At 31.8% G+C, this 21,337-nt stretch overlaps 3 protein-coding genes across 4 annotated transcripts in view; 1 reads left to right on the top strand and 2 right to left on the bottom strand.

Annotated features, from left to right (window-relative positions):
* LOC145327673 (uncharacterized) overlaps positions 1–1,157 on the bottom strand; it is a 107,928-nt gene extending 106,771 nt beyond the window's left edge. Inside the window, exons 1-2 of the mRNA XM_080171232.1 lie at positions 1,032–1,157; positions 660–739 (exon numbers count right to left, since the gene is read on the bottom strand). The gene's annotated coding sequence lies outside the window, so the exon portion shown is untranslated. The remainder of the gene's footprint in view (positions 1–659; positions 740–1,031) is intronic.
* A 7,389-nt stretch (positions 1,158–8,546) lies between these two features.
* On the top strand, positions 8,547–10,545 carry LOC145327510 (uncharacterized). Its single transcript, XM_080171056.1, has 2 exons — positions 8,547–8,661; positions 9,050–10,545. Exon 2 carries the CDS (start codon positions 9,301–9,303, stop codon positions 10,543–10,545), a length of 1,245 nt encoding a protein of 414 aa, XP_080027182.1. The 5' UTR covers positions 8,547–8,661; positions 9,050–9,300.
* Positions 10,546–15,339: 4,794 nt separating this feature from the next.
* Positions 15,340–21,337, bottom strand: part of LOC145327668 (uncharacterized) — a 17,624-nt gene continuing 11,626 nt past the window's right edge. The window contains exons 10-16 of one of the 2 annotated variants that reach the window (XM_080171221.1): positions 20,522–20,660; positions 18,216–18,267; positions 17,598–17,674; positions 17,403–17,507; positions 16,705–16,764; positions 16,517–16,595; positions 15,340–15,491 (exon numbers count right to left, since the gene is read on the bottom strand). In XM_080171221.1, the coding sequence (XP_080027347.1) occupies positions 15,409–15,491; positions 16,517–16,595; positions 16,705–16,764; positions 17,403–17,507; positions 17,598–17,674; positions 18,216–18,267; positions 20,522–20,660 (595 nt within the window). In that variant the 3' untranslated portion in view covers positions 15,340–15,408. The remainder of the gene's footprint in view (positions 15,492–16,516; positions 16,596–16,704; positions 16,765–17,402; positions 17,508–17,597; positions 17,675–18,215; positions 18,268–20,521; positions 20,661–21,337) is intronic. The other variant, XM_080171222.1, reaches the window with a different exon arrangement.

The raw sequence follows: 21,337 nt of genomic DNA, 5'->3' as shown, positions 1-21,337 counted from the left end.
TAATAAAAGATGCTCTAAATGCCCTCAAGATCATACACACGAAGTTTCATTCCACGCCGTCAGCCAAAAAACAGCTGTTTTTCTAAATACAGTATAATTACATAACTAAGTACGAACAAACCTTTGATTTTATGTCGATTGTCTAGAAGTTTAAACTTGTCATGACTCGAAATAAATTACACCCATATGGCTTTAGAATGGATGTAGAATAGGTATACGTGGATATTTAATCCTAATTGTAGTCAATTTAGTTTGCTAATATGGAACTCTTATTAGTCAGTTCGTTTATCCGGTATGATGGGAGGGAAAGGGGTAAAGAGAGTGCTACAATTTAACTTCATTAGAGAAGGGAAAATATGATGCAAGATCCTAATAGTAATATTATATATAATATCCATTGACTTTAAGCTAATGTGTTCTACGTATGCTATTGCAGTCGTAGCAGAAGTAAACATACAATAAATGTACTAGTATTGATGTATAATCTAGACAACAATCTGGCCAAAAATGTGGAGACCCTTTTCGTCCGCTAGTATATTGCTTTTGTACGGACTCGACTAAAGTATGAAATACAAAATCGGGACAGGGTCTCCGCTCTATGGGCAGAGTTACAAATATCTCATGCCCCCTCTATACGTTTACTTTGATAAACTAAATACCTTTCTTTTGTAATGTATTCAAGATTCTGACTAGCTTCTCTGCCATAAGCAACTGTCTGGTGCAACTTTTGATTTAATATCTAAAAAAAAAAAAAAATGTTCATCAAAATATATTTTAGTTGCAAAGCTGATTGAATTCAAGGGGACTTGCAAGAACGAGAGCAAGTAATTATAAGCACCCCTTTATCGTTTTTCTATTCATTTTTTGGTTTAACCACTCCTACACCTCGAGGGTAAATTGCTCATTTCACCCCCCTCAACAAAATCGTGTACAAGCCCTTGCAACCTTTCGTGAAAATAGAATTCATGTATGACCAATTCTAAGCTATAGAAAATTCCTTTATCAAAAAGTAATAATTATTCAATTTATACCTTATTTTCATTCTTTAGAAATTGTTCTTGGTTCGATTCCCTGTAATGTGATAGCTGATTTTCCAATGTATTATTTCTACAAAATCAATAAAATAAATCTTTCATCATAACACCATGCCAATAGAAGGGATTCAGAGAGAGAGAGAGAGAGAGATCATTGGGTTGGTTTGATTGGTTGGTTAATAAAGTTGAGACTTTAAACGTTTTAATTTTGTGTATCATCATTGGGTATTTATATAAATTTGTCGACCATTGTTTTATCCCTTTAGATCCCTGGATAATAGGGCGGGTTCATATCGGAATTAGACAGAGCGGGGATATGCAATAGATAAAATTAACCTTAAAAACATTTCTGACCGAAAAATAATTTTAAAAAATTGAGTTTTAGAACACGACCACTTAAAAATATAATTCATTACTTATTAGTATGCAAAGACGACATTCAAAAAATTTTTTTGAATCAGAACTATGGCTTCATGGTGCTCCCTGGAAAGGTCTTGAGGATCTGAATCAGGAACTTTTGTCCGTTTCAAAATATCTCGTTCCTAGCCTTAGAAATCACTAAAAAACCACAATTTTTAAGGTTTATTGAGAATTGTCCAATTTGCAGAGGTTTTTTAGATTTCCTCAGGCTAGGAACGAGATTTTTTGAAACGGACAAAAGTTCCTGACTTAGCTCCTCAAGGCCTTTCCAGGGAGCACCATGAAGCCATAGTTCTGATTCAATAAATTTTTGACTCCCATTTACAAATAGCTATACAATTGAATGTCTGGTCGTCAGCGGTTTTAAGACTTAGGATAAATTTTAAATCATCCAGAGGTGTATTATATATATATAAATTGAGTGCAGATCCCCGCTTTGGCCTCAGAAAAAAAATGTCCAAAATCGACCCACCCTACTGGATAATTTTGATATAGGCTAGGAAAGGGCTACTTAAGGGTGCCAAGGTCTAGAATAGCACACATTGGGATAGTCAAAGGACCGATAAATAAATTTAAATATTTTTTTTATTTAAGAAAAATCCGTCAAAAATAATAAATTTAAAAATTGATGAGGAAAATCTTAATTCAATTTTATAAAAACGATTTTTTGAAAGATGTTATTTAATTTTTTCAGTAGCTTAATCTGTCAATAAACCTTAATAGATTTTAATAACTTGTATTAAAATAAATATTTTAAGGAGCTTAATTTGTTTTTAAGACGGGGTTCTTAAAATAGATTTTAAAGCCTAGTTGGTGAGTATATTATTCTAGTAGTGCAGCTACTCTATGACCTTCAGTCACTCCACTAAAGTATTTTTATACAAAGAGGTAGGGGGTAATGGGCTGTTTTGTTTATTACACTAGTCCCCAAAGTTTAATAATAACGTTTTTTATTCATCGGCTTAACAACTTTTGGGACTTCAGTGAATTTTGATTGGTTCGTACATTAAATTGAGTTTTTAAACGTTTCAACCACTAATTGTAACCTAAAATAGGGATAATTGTGTATCATCATTGGGGTTGTACATCAATTTATCGGCTATTGTTATATTCCTTTAGATCTCGGATGCATTAATTAAAAATTCTCCATTTCTATCTTATACTTCACCAAAGACTTTAATTTGTTTCTCCTAACTTCTCTCCTAAGTCACATAAACACACTCGCCCCCTCCCCCCTGTTGTTGTTGTTGTAGCCATGATTCTCTGAAGTTAGGACTCTGATGCACAAGGAGACTGAAAGTGAGAATCCTTTGGCCAATCTTAGATTGGTAAGCTTTGCGCATAGCTGATTGTATTCTGCCCTTATTTGCCTCGCTATGCCTACCCTTTGTTTCTTAACTTATGTGTTGGCCTTTACCTAAAAACAAGGAACTTAAGGGACAAAGACAAAAAATTAATCTACATTTCTAATTATGATAAACAAAATTCCCACAAAATTTCATCTGTTGATTTAATAGTAAAATTCATGTTCTAATATCATCTCCCTCCTTGCTTAAAAAGAACCCATACTATAAAATTTTTCCTTAATTAAAGTCTTTTATGCTATACCTAAATGTTTTAATATTAGAGCATTATATCATTAGAATAAATAGTTTCTAAAATAAGTTACTAACAACGTAAATTGAAATTAATTGGGATTCTTATTGAAAATCTATTACGTTCAAATTATAAAAGATAAAAAAAATCTTTGAAAGTATGCAAAAATTAATTAAGTGTGACGGACAAACAGGCCATTTTTAGGATCCCGCCGTTTCAACAATTCTAATGAAAAGTTATAAGAAACAAAAAAATTAACCAAAAAGTTTAAGAAAATATATACAGACTGGCCAGCCAATTTAGAAAATAAAAAACGTACATAACGTACACAAAAAAAATACGTTACGTACATAAAAAAAAGTAAAAAAACGTACAAAAAAACGTACATTCCTAATAAAAATAAGTTAAATAATTTCCTAGTTACCTATTATCAATACATTTAAGTCTACTAGCAGCTACCTGTAAAGGAGAACCATAGCGAACTGACAGACACAAGATATCCTCTTACTCTATTTAAAAGAACTAGCGTCTACGCTCCTAAAGGCCTCTAGGGGCACTTGAGGAGGGGAGAGTTGAATTCAATAAAAAAACATGGATGACAACATACATAAGTAGCGAAGCTCAAAAGTTATTTATAGACATCTGGAAAAAAATTAACTTAAAATCAGTGAGCAATTAAAATTCATTTTTGGGGGGAGGAGGTAGTTTTTTTTCTAAAGTCAATTTCTCTTGGGAGGGTAGATGGTGACACTCTTCTCCAAAATAGTTATAAAACTTCCAAAAAACTATGAGAAGCTATCATGTTAAGGAGAACCATATCGGTTCCGTGGTTAGCGAGATTCTTTGGTACAAACAAACAGACATCCTGTTATTATGTACAAAGTATATCCTATTATAAGGACCAGCGACTACGCCCTTAGAGGCCTCTAGAGGAACTTGATTAGGGGGGGGGGGGGAGTTGAATTAAAAACCCATTTTTTTTATTTAAAAATAAAAAGTAAAAAACAAGGATGACAACATCCTTAAGTAGCGAAGCTCAAAAGTTATGAATGGAAATCTGGGAAATATATAAACTATAGAGTAGTGTCGTAAAAAATAAGCATTTAACTTATTTAAATAAATCACAAAACCTTTTAAAAATATATAATAACGTGAAAATCTAGAAATAAATTCAGCCCCCCAACCAATAAGCAAATCTCAATGAAATTTAGTGGAAGTATTAAGAATGAAAACTAATACAATCCCTGAAAATTACAACCGTCTATCAGGAATATGAGTAGAGAAAATCACAAAAACCTATACATCTAGGAATCGATCTAGCACTGCAACAAATAGACAAACCTTAAAGAAACTTTTTGAAAATATGTAGAAGGTGAATTTATTTATTCCCTGAAAATTTTAGCCGTCTATCTTGAATAGAAGTCGAGAAAACCATGAAAAAAAGAAAATCTAGGAATAGATCTTCTAGCACCCCAACCAAAAGGCAAATCTCAATGAAAATATGTAGAATGTGAACTTATTCAATCAAAAAACAGGAGCCGAGAAAATCACGTTTCTCCGATAGCATAACGGACTGACAAAGTGATTATAGAGTAGCTTCGCTAATAAATTTTTTAGTGAGGGAGGGGGGAGTAGACCACCCCCATTTCTGATTTCAATTTTAAAAAGAAAGAGAAAATAGGGGAAGGGTGGTGATTTTTTTTCTAAGAGTAATTTCTCTTGGGAGGGTGGTTGTACCCTCTCCCAGGACCTATGAGAAGCTACCCTGTAAAGGAGAACCATATCGGTTTAGCGGTTAGCGAGAACCTTCGGTACAAATAAACTGACAGAGAGACATACATCCTGTTATTACGTACTAAGTATATTCTATTAAATAAAGTAGTAAGTTTTTTGTCTGATGCTTAAGATTTTCATAACTACTTCATACTGTTACCGAGATGGTTTTAGGCTATTTTTCTACCATTTTGAATACAGGTTATTGAAGGGATATGGAAGGACAGAGAAAATAGCCTACAACCTCACAATGATCATGTCGGTTCAGCAGTTAGCGAGATTCTTCGTTACAGAAAAAAAGGATTTATAGGATAAATATATAATAGGATATAGGGTTATTTTGTCTATTGCTAAAGATCTCAGAAAATACTAGTCTTTGATACAAAGTAAATCAGTGCCTGTCTGTCTAAAGCTTAAGATCTTGGTAACCACTGAACAGATTGGGTTCTAATCATCAGGGAATATATCTACTGGTCCTGTGGTAGTTTTAGGCTATTTTCTTAGAGTGTGGGAAACCCACCCTCCAAAAAAAATCAACCACCCCTCAATTTATTTTTATAAACTAATGCAAATCAGCGGGGTGGGGGAACCCCCACCGCACCCTGGGGCGAAGCCTAAATGAAAAAAATAATCACAATCTTTTTTTATATTTTTTTTTGGACAAATTTCCAACAAACGATTCTATAAAAGAGGGGACGAAGCCTCTAGAGGCTAGGGGCGAAGCCTCTATTCCTAGTAGAAAGTAAAAAGCTTTAAGTGTCCCTCCCCCAAAGAAAAAAAAAGAAAAAAGCCATCACAGGACTATTAGGCACACTTATTAAATTTAACCAACCAAAGAATTTTTTATCCAATCTTAACCAGACAAATGCCATCTAGCTAAAAAAGATGCGTAGATTTCATTTCTGGCAACCAGAAAATCCGCAGAAATCGAATTCACGAGATCCAAAAAAGTTTCATTAAAAAAAACCTTACACCAAAAATAACAAACAATAATTATAACGACGACTTAGTTTCTTTTTCCTGTTTAATACGAATATTGAAACTAATTTTCAGGCATGCATGTTTGTTGGTATAGTACTTTTTTTAGAAACCAAAATACAGACATATATAAAACTACGAAATTGTATATTAGTCACTAGAAAGATTATATTTTTTTTCTTGCTTTAAAACAACTTTTTGTACATAAAAACCCGTAATGTCTTCATTATTGACACAAACATGCATGCTGTATAGTTTTAAAAAATTTAGTCAAATAAAATACCTGATTAGAATACAAAGCAAGAAATAAAGGTTATCAACTCCCTATGAGCTTTTTGTGTTAAATAGAATTATTAATAAGAATAAAAGAGTTTCAAAAAAAAGTAAAATAACAAAATGTTAGGTGAATTGTTAATATTAAATCAATCAAAAAATGTTTTACATTCTTATAATTAATTTCAATAAAACATATATATGCTCAAGAAAGGTTATTTATAATTATGAATTCTACCAGACTAAAATATAAAAGGGGAAATAGTTTATGAAGACGACACAAAATGATTTTAAAAATTACTTATTTTTATCTTTTTTTTTAATCTTTAACAATTTTAATGTTTTTATTATGTAAATATATAAAGTATTATTCAAACTTAAAGGATTTAATCTTTTTCTTTGTAATTTATATGTCAAAACAGTGTAAAAATGAAGTTCTTAATTACGAATTTTCAAATCATTAGATTTTAATACAATTTATTATAGAAATAAAGAATAATTTCAACAAAAAAAAATTGCTACAAAAAGGCTTACTGTATTATTAAACTGACTTAATTGTATAATTGCATTTATTTTGTTTATTTACCTTTAAAAATGAGTGTTTAAGTGCTGCATTGGTTAAAATCAAACCTAAAAGTGCTCTTTATTCAGTGACAGAGTGAAAAAAATATATACCTTGTATTATAGTTTTTGATCTCTTTTTTTATATATTTTTATCTGATATGTATATCAAAATTTAAAAGTTTCTATTTCATTAGATATTCATACTTTGCTAAAACGTCTTGGTTACTTTTTGCACTATATTTGCTCTAAAAAGGATTCTTTATCTGACTTTTACATTTAAAATGAAAGATTTTATGCCAATTTTTGTGTTGACTGTAGAAAAAAATAATTATTTTCTTTATATGCAATTTTCTATAATAAAATGTGAGAAATGCCTTTTTTCACATGTAGGGCGAAAAAAGTAACACTGAAAATATATTTTACGTCTTAAGCATGTCCTAAACTCAAAGATAATAAACTTTCATAAAAGATTTATTTCAGAATATGTCATTTAGGGCATAAAATTAATTTTGCAAATTAACATTGCAAATGTTTGCCAATAACTTTTAAAAATGATTTCTGCGGATTTTCGAAATCTACATGGGTGTTTTCTACACATTTTCCCCTTTCTAAAAATACCTTCCTCATAAAGATTGGCTTCCGGAAAGTATATACTTTTCGAAAATGATATGTGTAGGTATATTCCATGAAGAGGAGAGCCCAATAGGTTCAGTGGTTACTGAGATATTAAGCTTTTGATATACAGACGGACAAGCAGACGGACAGACATCATTCTACTTTGTATTATAGATAATATACTATTTTTGTAATACTTTTTGTACAAATACAAATAAATATACAAATACTTTTATACTTATATTTGATTCTTATTCTTTAAAAACTGAAGATACCAAAAAATAAGACTTCTTAATCCTAAACTGAGCACCATATGATATCTCGGAAAATTTACCCAAGTATATAAAGAATTTGAAAAAAATTACCGTAAAATCTATTAAAGGGGTAGTTGCATGAAATGCATTTAAACTTGAATTTAGTCAACTGCATATCTCTTTCTGTTCAATATTTTAAACTAAATCTATAGGACATATATTTCAAATCCATAAATTTAAACTGTAAGTTTTAATAACATATATGCATAATTTACCTACATATTTTTGTTCTATGAAAATTTAAGATAATATTGAATTTATTTAATATAATACACCTATAGTTTTTGTTAAAATTTTCGTACAAAACATACAAATTAATTTTCTGCTAATATTTGATTCTTATTATTTTTAAACAAACGTAAAACGTTCAAAAATACCTACAAATTTCAAAATACGTTACGTACACATATCAAAATAACGTCCAGAACGTACACAGATTCGATGCGTAACGTACAAAACGTACACTCTGGCCAGTCTGTATATATAAGGTATCTAAATGGATAAGACAATGATAATACACAAAATGAACCCTTCTGTAGATTACAACCAGTGGCTGATATTCAATAAAAGTCCAAGTAGTTAAGCCAACGAATAAGGAAAGATTATTATAAAACTTTGGGGACCTTAGTGTTATAAACAGCCCAATGTTCCACCCCTTCTTTATATATATTCCCTTAATTTTGATGGTCGTTAGCTTAAATTATTTTCTCGTATTCATTCGAATCCGGTGGATAGGAACCGGTTCTCATCCATACGAAAAAATTATGTCTAGCATCGAATTATATCCAGTGTATTGGAAGTATAATAGTGTGATGCGTTTGTGAACTCGAACCTTTATCCTTTTGTTTTCCTTATCATTAATGGCAGTTTGGAAAGCGCCCAGATTCAAATTGAAAGTTCATAATTGGACACGGCAATCAAAACAACGCTTGCGCTCAAACCAAAACAAAGCCAGCATGGCCATCTTTAATTTTTCTTTCAAAATGTGCGGAATATCTGTGTGATAAAAAACCATGTATAGTCAGAATTGTGGTGTTATCCGTACTGAAAAATACCTTTGAGTGCTTCCCGGCTTTACAGGAACAAAAACTTCGGTAAGAATTCTTTCTTTAAGCATTTTTAATGGAATGGAGTGATTTTTTAAGACGGCAAATTAATCTTTCATTTTTACTGAAATTAGACCAAGTAATTAATTTATTTTTGTATCAGAATCTTTTAATAGTAGTCTATAATGATTTTGTTTATGAATTTCAAACTCGCATTTAATTTTGATTAATTTTAAGCAAAAAATAACCCTAGCCTTCTTATATATTTTAAAATATAATTTCGAAGTCACGCAACCTCTCATAATGAATATTTATTTTATTAAAAAAGACGATTGTTCCAAATAAGAAAAAGATTTATTCTCTTTTACAAGATTTACTTTATCATGTATTTAACATTCTAATATTTGATTATTAATTTTGTTATTTTCTATTTCAGCATGACCGTTTTCATACAATAAATTGTATTAGTAACTATGCTGGTTTTGATTCTTGTGGGAAGTAGCAGGTTTCGTACGTCTGTACGTAAAGATCTGGTAAACGGCCAGCCAAATGCCGTTGTACCGAAACAATGAAAACGGTATGAAGTCCAGTCAGCCAGTCAAAGCCAGTGACAGTTACCGTATGTGTTGAATGTGAATAAAATTCTACACGTGACTATAGTTGTAATCAGTGTTAACAAAAGTGAAAATGGCACCTAAAAAGACTAGGTATGAATTATTGTCGGACAGATTGCCTAGGGCAGTTGAAGTGATAACCGAAGAGTTAGACAGAGTGATGCAGGTAGTTTCAGATACCGCAGACATCAATGTTAATCTCGCCAAGGAATGCATCCTTGTTCATGATGCGAACTTAAATCTTGAACGTACCATGAGCGGTCTTCAACAGCTGGATGTGTTAATCCAAGACGATAATAACCTAAAAGATTTTTATAGTGACGTTATCATGGCACGAAAGAACTATAGCGAGTTAAAACTTACATTAAATGCCATAGATGAGCTAAGAGCGATAAACAATGAGGTCTTAGTTCTTGGTGATGATCTCGCAGCTCACAAAAACAGTTTGCAACAACGTTGTATGCAGATAGTGAAAGTTATTAAAGGTGATTACATACCTCTACCAACTAAAATTATCAGTGATATGACTAAACTGATGGAGACGCTGGCAAAGGCTAAGCAAGAGCCTGTTACGCCAGTTTCGGGTGCCTCGGTAGATCCTATGCTGCCGTCATTTGGCGCTCAATCGTTTGCTGCCAGTCCGATGTTCTCGCCTCATGGGTACATGCCACGCCTAGACGAGAAACTCCTTCCCAGCTTCGATGGGCAAGAATCTTCTTATGCGCAATTTAAGGAGAATTTCCAGAAGCTTACTACTGGATATGAGCCCAGCTACCTGCAGATGGTGTTTAGTTGTGAACGAGTAATGAAGGATAAACCGTTGAGGCTGCAGTTGCAACAGATTGCCACGCATGCAGCGCAATGGACGTATTTGGACCAATTGTTCAAATCTAGAACCAGACAGATGTTGTGTATTAACAACAACTGGGACAAGAAAGGTAAATTGTCCGAGAGCGGCCAGATTGTCAGCGCTCTTGCCGAGTTCTCAGGTGCCATCAACCAGCTCGAGCAGATAACCAAGGCTGATGGTAAGGACGCAGTTTCTACAAGCCAATGGCTCACGGTTTTATTGTTGGAGATGCTGTCTAAGAAACTGCCAAAAGAGTTTTCAGACAGGCTTGACCTTGCATTAGGGTCAATGGATGTTCCAAATGTGCCTAAGTTGCTGGATATATTGGAGCAACAGAGGGGCGCTCTTTTAATGCGCACCAGTCATGGCTTGGACACGCCGTCCAAGAAGAAGGGTAATCCTGCCGCAGCTGCGGCCGCCGTAGGTAAACCTGGTAAATCTAAGATGAAGCAGTCATGTTTTTTTTAATGGCTGTAATGATATGCACTTACTTTACAAGTGCCCAAAATTTCATGACCTGTCAGTGCCAGACAGGAAGAGTTTTGTGGAGAGTGCTGGATGCTGTTGGCTTTGTTTGCAGAAAGGGCATAAATCTGTGGATTGCCCGAAGGCAGATGTAATAGGCGGATGCAAAGTGAACAATTGTGGTCAGACCCATAACAACCTTCTCCATGAGAGTGTTGATATGGTTGCCGCCGTCTATGAAGCACATACTTCCCCTGAGATGAACCTAATGTTAATGTTACAACAATTAGACGTCGTTGATATTAATCGCCAGAAGGTCCCAGTGTCCGCCATGTGGGACACTGGTTCAACTATCCCAATGGTGACCCAGTCACTTGTTAATAAACTTCAGTTACCTTTTACTGGACGCTCAGCAAGAATTTCTCTAGCTGATGGTGAAGTTAAATGTCTCCCGACGGTCAAGCTATGTTTAGTTGATCGACACAAGAATTATCACATGTTAGAACCTGTGGTAGTGCCTCTCATTGGTCCTAAAGAGGCGATGTGCTCCATGAATCCTGTGGAGGCAGCTGTTTTATTTGATATGAAACCTGAAGATTTTACTTTGGTTAATGGGCAGGTGGATTTGCTCATTGGGCACCTGCGCCCGTCGATGTTTCCCTACTCTGAACGCTCAGTAGGAGAAACCATGCTTTACTCCAGCTTGTTTGGATCTGGATATTTTGCTGTGAGTGCTAATGGATTAGCAAAGAGTAGGTATGTTGTCTGCTCAGATTTCGAGTTGGAAAGTGAAGCTATAGGGTTTTTAAAACCAGAAAGCTCAGATGTTCAGCCGCAGCCGACTGTTGGTGCTGCTTGTGACGCTATTGATGAACCTGTTGGTTCTGCTTGTAACGCTGTTAATGAACTTGTTGGTTCTGCTTGTAACGCTGTTGATGAACCTGTTGGTTCTGCTAGTGCTGCAGCCGTTGACAACATAGCTACGGCGGGTGTTGCCGTGGCTATTACTGATAATGATGTTATTTGTGCTGCAGTTAATCCTGATGATATTGGTGATGATGCTGTAGCCGTTGATAACATTGTTACGGCGGGTGTTGCCGTCGTCATTCACAATGATGTTGCTAAATTTGTTTGTGTTCCAGCCGTTTCTGATAATAAGGTTGGTGCTGTTGTGAATCAAGAATCGACTTGGTTGCTGCCAAGCTTGCCGCCCGACACAGGGTAAGAGGCCTGCAATATGGCGGGTGGAAATATGGCGGGTGTTGCCGCCAGAAAGTTATTGAAAATTTTCAAACCACACATATCTAATCTACAACATAAACTATTTATGTGTGAAAATGATCTTTTAAAGAAAAATATTACAAGTTATATGTTGAGCTTGTGAAAGGAACCTAAATGGGTTCTGTAAAGAATAAGTATTCATTATTCAACTAATTTTATTGTTCATATCTAAGCACAAAAAATTCTACAAAACTGTTTAGACTTTTAAAGCAGATTTTAAAAGATTTTGTTTCTTTAAGTATGATTTCGAAAAGCAAAAGTTCGTGTGTATTAACTACCAAATGATTTTTGCAGATTTTTAAATTGAGAAAAATAGATTTTTTTTACAAATTATTTTTCGAGGTATTTTTTTCATGGTTCACGTTTACTTAAAAAAATGTTATTTCTCAGATTCTCATATGAAATAATGCATTAAAGTAAAGAACACAACATGTAATATTATTATGATAATGTTTAAAATATTCCTCATTATTATTTTAAAAGATTATCGCAAAAAATCAAGATATTTGTTTAAATTTGTAAGCAAATCAAAGATTTTCTTTCATTCCGGAGGCAGAGATTTCTAACAATTCATGTACAAAAGTTTTTCTTTCACTCCGGGAGCTGGGATTCCTATTAATCCATGCGTAAAGATTTTTTTTCATTCTGAGAGCAGAGATTCGTAGTAATATACGTACCTAGCGATTTCGGACAATTTTAAACCTTGAGAAAATACTTTTTAGCAATTATTTTCCTAGGTACATATATTTTTTGTTCATGTTTAAGCATTTATAATAATGAACACGATGTATGGTATTATTAAAATATTGATTATTATTTTATGTGAATGTCACAGAATTGATTTAAGATAAACTATGCATATTTTAAATTAACTTTACCTTCATTTTTATCGCATATATTAAAATTGAAGCAGTATTTTTTCTAAAAGAAATTACCCATTTCTTAAGATTTATAATTGACGCAAATTTCCTTACAATTTCGTTTAAATTTATAAATGAACTCAATTTTTTATTTCCAACGCATAAAATTAAAGTTTTCTATTCGAATACACAAGTTTTCTTTACGGATTTATTTGATCGGGACCTGGGATTTTTTCGCGTAAAAAATCTTAGGTACGTATTTTTTTAAATTTGGACGCGAAGCATTATTGTCGTTCCTTGTTTAACAAACATGAAATATGATATATATAGATAAGAATAAGAAATGAAACACATTTGATTATTTTAAAAATATCTTTTTATATTACATGCATTACAAAATAATTTAATATTAACTATATATTAAGATTATTATATTTTATTTTCGTTCTGAAGATTACCTAAAAACAAAAAAGCAGTAATTTTATGAACATAGCAGATGCACTTAGATTTGTTTTTTGAAGAATTTAGCCTAATAAGACCGCTATATAAAGCGTACGAGCTCTGTTTCCTCGGCTTCACTCTTTACATAACAGCAAAACTAAAGCTTAAGAAATATTTGATGATTTCAAAAAGATTCTTTTGTAGTTTCTTTGATTCCTTCTTTATTTGAAGATTTTAACTTTGGAACATTTTTCATTCTATCTTTTTCAGAAATGTTCGTGAATTGAGCCCCGCACCAGGAATCCTGTTCACGGTTACACAAAAAAGAAACAAAACATAACCATAAACAGGACTCGTCGCACGTGGCATTATAATAATTGTAGTGCGTCGGTTTGATCTGCAAGCTTTCGAGGTTCAGGTTGAACTGAGGCCCCAATTGCTCTTAATTTTAAAAGACTGTATAAATAAGTACACGGAAAAGCTTATTATCTATTCAGCCAAAGAGAAATTGCCAAATAAACACTTTTTGAGACTTTTCTTTTACTTTGAGCTTAATTTAAGATTTGCATATGCAAAAATGCAATTTTAATTTCATTTTGATGTTTTATTGATGAATTAATACAGTTCTTTATATGTTCTTAGATTTAAGGATATTTTATTTTGATGATATGTTTAGATTAAGGATAATTTTACTTTATTTGATTATTCTGTTTATCTAGATTTAAGGATTATTTCTTGTCTATCTTTTACATAAAGATTTGATCGAAGAAAGATTTTACGTATGCATTTTCACTTTTCTTTAACAAAAAAGATTTGTTTGAAAAGAATTTTTTTAGTAATTATTCTTCTTTTATTAAAAAGATTTGAATGAATTATTTGATGATTAATGCAGATTATGTTTAGCATTAAGGTTATTCTAACATTAAAAATATTATTATTATCATTATTAATGATTAGGTACCTAATTAAAGTTTGGGTACTTATTTTAAGTTATTATTATGTATTGCATTACATGGTCTAACAAATTCAAATAACTATCTGTTTATTTCGAAAAATTGTGAGGCCATGAGATTAAGTGTTATGAGTGAGTAGTGAATGTGTAAGCTTTCAATGAAGAATGTTTTATATCCTATTCCTTTATTCCTACATTTTTGTGGAATTGTGTCATTTTGTGTTAGTACGAGTATTCGTGAATATTATTACTAGCAAATTTGAGGCCAGAAGGCCAAAATTTAAAACTCTTGTAATTTATGTGGTTTTGAATTGTGACTTTTGTGGACACTGTCTGCACACAAAGTTGAAAATTTGAATGGTGTAATGTTCGATTCCCCACTTTCAGGCGGGTGTGTATTGGAAGTATAATAGTGTGATGCGTTTGTGAACTCGAACCTTTATCCTTTTGTTTTCCTTATCATTAATGGCAGTTTGGAAAGCGCCCAGATTCAAATTGAAAGTTCATAATTGGACACGGCAATCAAAACAACGCTTGCGCTCAAACCAAAACAAAGCCAGCGTGGCCATCTTTAATTTTTCTTTCAAAATGTGCGGAATATCTGTGTGATAAAAAACCATGTATAGTCAGAATTGTGGTGTTATCCGTACTGAAAAATACCTTTGAGTGCTTCCCGGCTTTACAGGAACAAAAACTTCGGTAAGAATTCTTTCTTTAAGCATTTTTAATGGAATGGAGTGATTTTTTAAGACGGCAAATTAATCTTTCATTTTTACTGAAATTAGACCAAGTAATTAATTTATTTTTGTATCAGAATATTTTAATAGTAGTCTATAATGATTTTGTTTATGAATTTCAAACTCGCATTTAATTTTGATTAATTTTAAGCAAAAAATAACCCTAGCCTTCTTATATATTTTAAAATATAATTTCGAAGTCACGCAACCTCTCATAATGAATATTTATTTTATTAAAAAAGACGATTGTTCCAAATAAGAAAAAGATTTATTCTCTTTTACAAGATTTACTTTATCATGTATTTAACATTTTAATATTTGATTATTAATTTTGTTATTTTCTATTTCAGCATGACCGTTTTCATACAATAAATTGTATTAGTAACTATGCTGGTTTTGATTCTTGTGGGAAGTAGCAGGTTTCGTACGTCTGTACGTAAAGATCTGGTAAACGGCCAGCCAAATGCAGTTGTACCGAAACATCCAGCTTTCTACGAATATAAAAATGTACAATCATAAGATTAAAACCAGTTTTTTTTCGGCACCTTGGGGCTTTAATCTCATAATTGTACATTCTATATCCGCGGAAAGACGTTTATAATACGATGCGAGAAATAACTATTAAGATTATTTTCCTTGTTATCAATTCTTCGATGTTTTCTTTTAACTCTTCCGTTTCTAAAACAATTAAACATTTATCAGTTATTCTGAGATCGGTTTTTAATAAATGCCGCGTTTTTTCGACAATTTTTAAGACATTGATTGATTGAACGAAGACGATGGGAGAGTATACAACATAAGAATTTAAAATTTTAAAATTATTATTTTAGCCATACAACTTAAATCCATTTTCGCTGCATATTTATTAATGCGTCTTTTTAGAGCTGTGTTAGACATTATACAAATGGCTAAAATAAAAAAATTTTTAAATTTTGAATTCTCAAGTTGTATACTCTATTAAAATCGTACGGGGCATTGATCTTCGAGATGGAATAAGGTTTTTAGCAGAGTATACAACTTAAGTATTCAAAATTTTAAAATTATTATTTTGGCCATTTGTATAATGTCTATTACAGATCTAAAAAGATGCATTGATAAATATGGAGCGAAAATGGATTTAAGTTGTATGGCTAAAATAATAATTTTAAAATTTTAAATTCTTATGTAAGTTGTATACTCTCCCATCGTCTTCGTTCAATCAATCAATGTCTAAAAAATTGTCGAAAAAACGCGGCATTTATTAAAAACCGATCTCTGAAGAGTGGCAAATATGTGTACAATGGTTATGAGTTGCGCCAACTTATGATCATGCAGTTAGGACTTCCAAACAAAGGCCGTGTATTCAAAGAGTTGGTTGAATGTTTGGTGTTAACTTACTTAATACCCTGAGCAATTGAGCGTGTTACCATAAAGAGGGGACAATGGCTGTTTATTACACTAGTCCCCAAAGTTTTATGATAATATTTTCTTATTTGTTGGCTTAAATTCTTTGGAACCTTGGTGAAACTTGATTGGTTAGTTCATTAAGTTTGGTGTTCAATCGTTTTAACTATTAATTTTAATCTACAAATGGGGAAATTTATGTACTATCACTTGGGATGTACATCAATTTATCGGCCATAATCTTATCCCTTTCGATATCTTGGACAAAGGATGCTAGCTAAATGCCATACTTTGTTGTAACAACGAAAAAATTTATTCACCTTTCTTCAATAATTCTCTCTGTAATGATATCTTCTTTAATTCTTCATTTAGAGATTTTATTCTTTTTTCCTCTTTAATCTAAAAAGTTACAGGATGTACCTAAAAATACTAAAAATCCATAATTCTATTCAATTAATTTTAAAACTTTAAAAACAAAATAACTGTTTTTGGGATAAATAAGAAATACCTTAGAATTTTTTGTATTTTCTTCTTTTTCTGGTAAGGTTTTTCTCTTCTCAAGGAAAACCTTATAATATATAAATTATTTATTAAAACCAGGGATCTAAAGGGATAAGAAAATGGTTAATTAATTGATTTATATCCTCAATGAGGATACACAAAATTACCACCTTCTGTAGATTATAGTTTGTGGTTGAAACGTTTGGACACTCAACTTAATGAAGAAAACAATCAAAAATCAATAAAAAGTCCCAAAAATGTTAAGCCAATGAATCAGAAAACGTTATTATATAACTTTTGGGACTAGTGTAATAAACAGCCTAATGTCCCCTCCCTCCCTATATCAAAATTCAGTAATCAGTAATCATTACCTAAAGAGGGGATTAGGAGAATTATACTCAATAACTACCCATGAGATATAAAAAGCCAGGGAGGGAGAGGCAATTGGTAATATTCCCTAGCTACCTGTCAAAAAGCACTGATTTAAAACATTCGATAATTACATAACAGAAAAGGATTTTCTTCGATCTCAATTTCAAGAGCCATTTAATCTCATGTATAAAATGGACAAACACCACCATTAATATTCGTGGAAAATTGTCTGTAATAAGATGCTATTTTTGATTTTTTTCTATAGCTGAGAACCAGTTCTAATACAGCGGATATTAATCGGTTTCTAAGCCATACTGGAAATGTTGTAGTTACCTTATAATCCGTATTTAATTCTTTTTTGAGAGTATCCAGTTCTATTTCAAGACTAGCAAGAGTCTCTTTTGTCATCTCTAACTCCAGCTCTAGGGACTCGGTAGCCTGAGCAAGTACAACTATGTTAGTAAATAGCGCATCAATAAAAGCTTGTAGTAAAGAAAGGAGGTAATCTTTTCACTCTTTAAGTCAAACCTGAATTTTATTTTGTAAAGCTTCTAATTCGTTTTTAATGGTTCTGTTTTCTTCTCTTATTTGCTCCAATTCTTGTTCTAATAATAATACAAAAGAATTACAAATGAATATAGTAAACATTTTTCCCTTGAATACACCGTCTATTCATAAGGTCACTATTTAAGATGATTTAACAAGTTTGGGACCGAAACTTAAAGAACCTATAATTTGATATATGACAACACAAAATAAGAAAAATATGCCCGCTGGGGTCGGTCCCCGACTTGCTGAATCATCTTAAATACTATCCTTGTGAACAGACACAGCGTATTCAAGGAAAAAACCTAACAAAAAACAATTACCCCCCCCCCCCCCTTTATCGCAACGGATAATAGAGATTTGTAGATGAAAAGGAAAATATGAAGAAAAAAAACAAGTAGGTATTTATCTTAAGATTTATATTTTCTTTTTCGTAGACAATGTCCTTTTTCAAACCAGCAGTTTTAGCGAAGTGTTCGTTTCTAACTCAATTTAATAACAAGTGTTAATTGGACAATGGTGGTGAGATATGCCACCCTCCCCCTACCCCTTTTAGGACTTAAATATAAAATAAAAAATCAATAAATCTAAATACCTAACCTTTATGTGAAGGAAGCACAGTTTTAACACGTTCTAGATCTTTAACTTTAACCTAAATAAACATGTTTTAATGGAGGGAGGGGACATTGGACTGTTAATCATAATATCTTGTTTTAAGTTTTATTAACTAAGGATATAAAGGGATAAGACAATGGCCGATAAATTAATGTACATTGTACAACCCCAATGATTTTACACAAAATTAGTGGTTGAAACGTTTGGACACCTAAATTAATGATACAACCAATCAAAATGCACCAAAAAGTCCCCAAAAATATAAAACCAAAAAATAGGATTACGTTATTATAAAACGTTGGGGACTAGTGTAATAAACCGCCCATTGTCCCCTCTCTCTATCTCTCTGTTTATAAACACTTGTCTAACTCATTACTTAATTCTTTTTTAGCATTAAAGAACCACGTACATCTTAATTTTGGAAAATTAATTTTCTCTTAAAAGCATAGAATAGTTAATATTATAGGTTTTTTTGTACTTATTTTTTGTGTAGATTCGATATTTCAAACCAGATTAAATAGAGGATTTGTAGTTTTTGAGTTATTTGACCTATTAAGAAGCCCCTTAATAAAAAAATATAAAAACCAAGAAGGCCACTAAAAATAATCACAAGAATATAGGCTTGATTTAAAAATGATAAAGTTAATGGTATCAATTAAAAAGATAATAGTTATAATTTGGTTTACTTTACAATAAGCTTTGGCTACCTGATATTGGGTTTAAACATCCTCAATATCAGAATTACAGTAAAATATAAGTCTAATCACAGATCATCAGTACAAAACTTTTTGAGAAAACAGCATAAGTCACCCCTTTTTTCTTGAATCTCCAATATTCCTATTGATCTCCTCTCTTTCTCCTTCTACACCATATACAAAAAAAGGCATACCTTGCCTATGACTAAATATGGAAAGGATGTTGAAGATTAAAGTCATCCCAAGTATTTAAAGGGCAAAGCTTCTATCCTTTAAGGGTAGACCTAGACCTAACAATCAGCCTCAAATTGTAAAATAAACTCCTATTTTGAGAGTTTGCATGCCTCATAGATGCAATACAGACTTGACTTGTGCCACTTTTCTATATATGATGCATTGAAAGTCCTCAACATCCTTTCCATACTGAGACATAGGCAAACTATGCCATTTTTTCATATATGGTGTAGAAGGAGAAAGAGAGGAGATCAACAGGAATATTGGAGATTAAAGAAAAAAAGGGTGACTTATGCTGTTTTCTCCAAAATTTTTGTACTGATTAACTGTTATTAGACTTATATTTTACTGTAATTCTGATATTGAGGATGTTAAAACCCAATATCAGGTAGCAAAAGCTTATTGTAAAGTAAACCAAATTATAACTATTATTTCTTTAATTGATACTATTAACTTTATAATTTTTACATCAAGCCTATATTCTTGTGATTATTTTTAGTGGCTTTCTTGGTTTTTATATTTTTTTATTAAGGGGCATCTTAATAGGTCAAATATCTCAAAAACTACAAATCCTCTATTTAATCTGGTTTGAAATATCAAATCTACACAAAAAATAAGTACAAAAAACCTATAATATTAACTATTCTATGCTTTTAAGAGAAAATTTATTTTTCAAAACTAAGATGTACGTGGTTCTTTGAATATTTAAGTCCTAACTATTCCTCCAATACAACAGGGGTTATTTTTGTTTATCACATTTAAGGGTGTAATCATTATTCGTCTTATTCCTTAAGATTCCTGGTTTCTTTGGAAAGGGGTAGTTCCACGAAGTGCATTTGAACTTAATTTAGTGAACCGCATATTTTTTCCTGGTTAATTGGTTGACCTACATTTATATGGCATATATTTGAAAGAATTTCAATTTTCTACCACACAGTTTTTAAAATATCAAGACTTCGTGATAGAAAATTGAAATTCTTTCAAATATATGCCATATAAATATAGTTTAACCAATTAACCAGGAAAAAATATGCGGTTCACTAAACTAAGTTCAAATGCCTTTCATGAAACTACCCCTTTACATTTATTAAAAATATGAATATAACTAAATACCAGAGAGATAGAGAGAGGAATTGTCTGCTTATTACACTAGTCCCAAATTTTATAATAAAGTTTTCTTATTCGGGGGCTTAATAACTTTGCGGATTTAATGAATTTTTATTGGTTGATTCTTAAAGTTGAGTGTTCAAACGTTTTATTTTAATTTACAGAAGGGGTAACTTCTTATATCATCATTGGGGATGAATATCAATTTATCAGCCATTGTCTTATCCCTTTAGATCCCCTGCTAAATGCACTTACCTCTAACAACTCTTTGCATTCTCTTTGTTGTTCAATTTCCACTTGAAATGCCATTTCTTTGGCAAGGTATTCTTCTTTATAATTTATAATATCCATCTCCTTATTTTGGTTGGAAGTTTCTAATTCAGAAATCTTTACTCTAAAAAGTATTATCTTAAGTTGAATATTAGGATATATAAGTTGGAAGGAATTTTAATGTTAGAGGGAGATTTGAAATCTGCATCAAATTTCAAGGATTTTTTATAAAATTCGTTTTTTGTATAATTCTTTATCTAAAAACGAAAATACAATTTAAGTTAATAAATTTTGACCAATTGGATAGGTGGATTGGAAACTACCTGCGCTCTAATTGGTTGAATGATGTGCGACACTTAAGCTTCTCCAATCAGAGCGAAGATAATTTTCAATCCACCAATCACAGATGTCAAAATTAATTAACTTAAATTGTATTTCCGCTTTTAGATAAAGAATTACCTATACAAAAAATGAATTTTATAAAAAATCCTTAAAATTTAATGCAGATTTCAAATCTCCCTCTAACATTAAAATTCTTTCCAACTTATATATCTTATTGCATATATGATTTTTAAGTCTTGATAGTTTAAACTAGGTATTGAACAAAAAGAAATATGGAGTCCAATAAATTAAAGTTTAAATGCACTTTGTGCAACTACCCCATTTAAAAAGATATTTAGTTATTTCATATTTTTAGGGGGGGTGGGGTGAGGGTGGTTCCTCCCCCTCCCAAGTAAAAATCACTGTACATATGTATATTTTTGTCTGCTTTTGCAATTATTGTAAATGTTTCCAACTTTA

The sequence above is a fragment of the Acartia tonsa genome, chromosome 9 (genome assembly GCF_053477335.1).
Source record: "Acartia tonsa isolate MP-2025a chromosome 9, ASM5347733v1, whole genome shotgun sequence".
Classification (NCBI taxonomy): domain Eukaryota; kingdom Metazoa; phylum Arthropoda; class Copepoda; order Calanoida; family Acartiidae; genus Acartia; species Acartia tonsa.
This window is presented reverse-complemented; position numbering and strand designations above follow the sequence as displayed.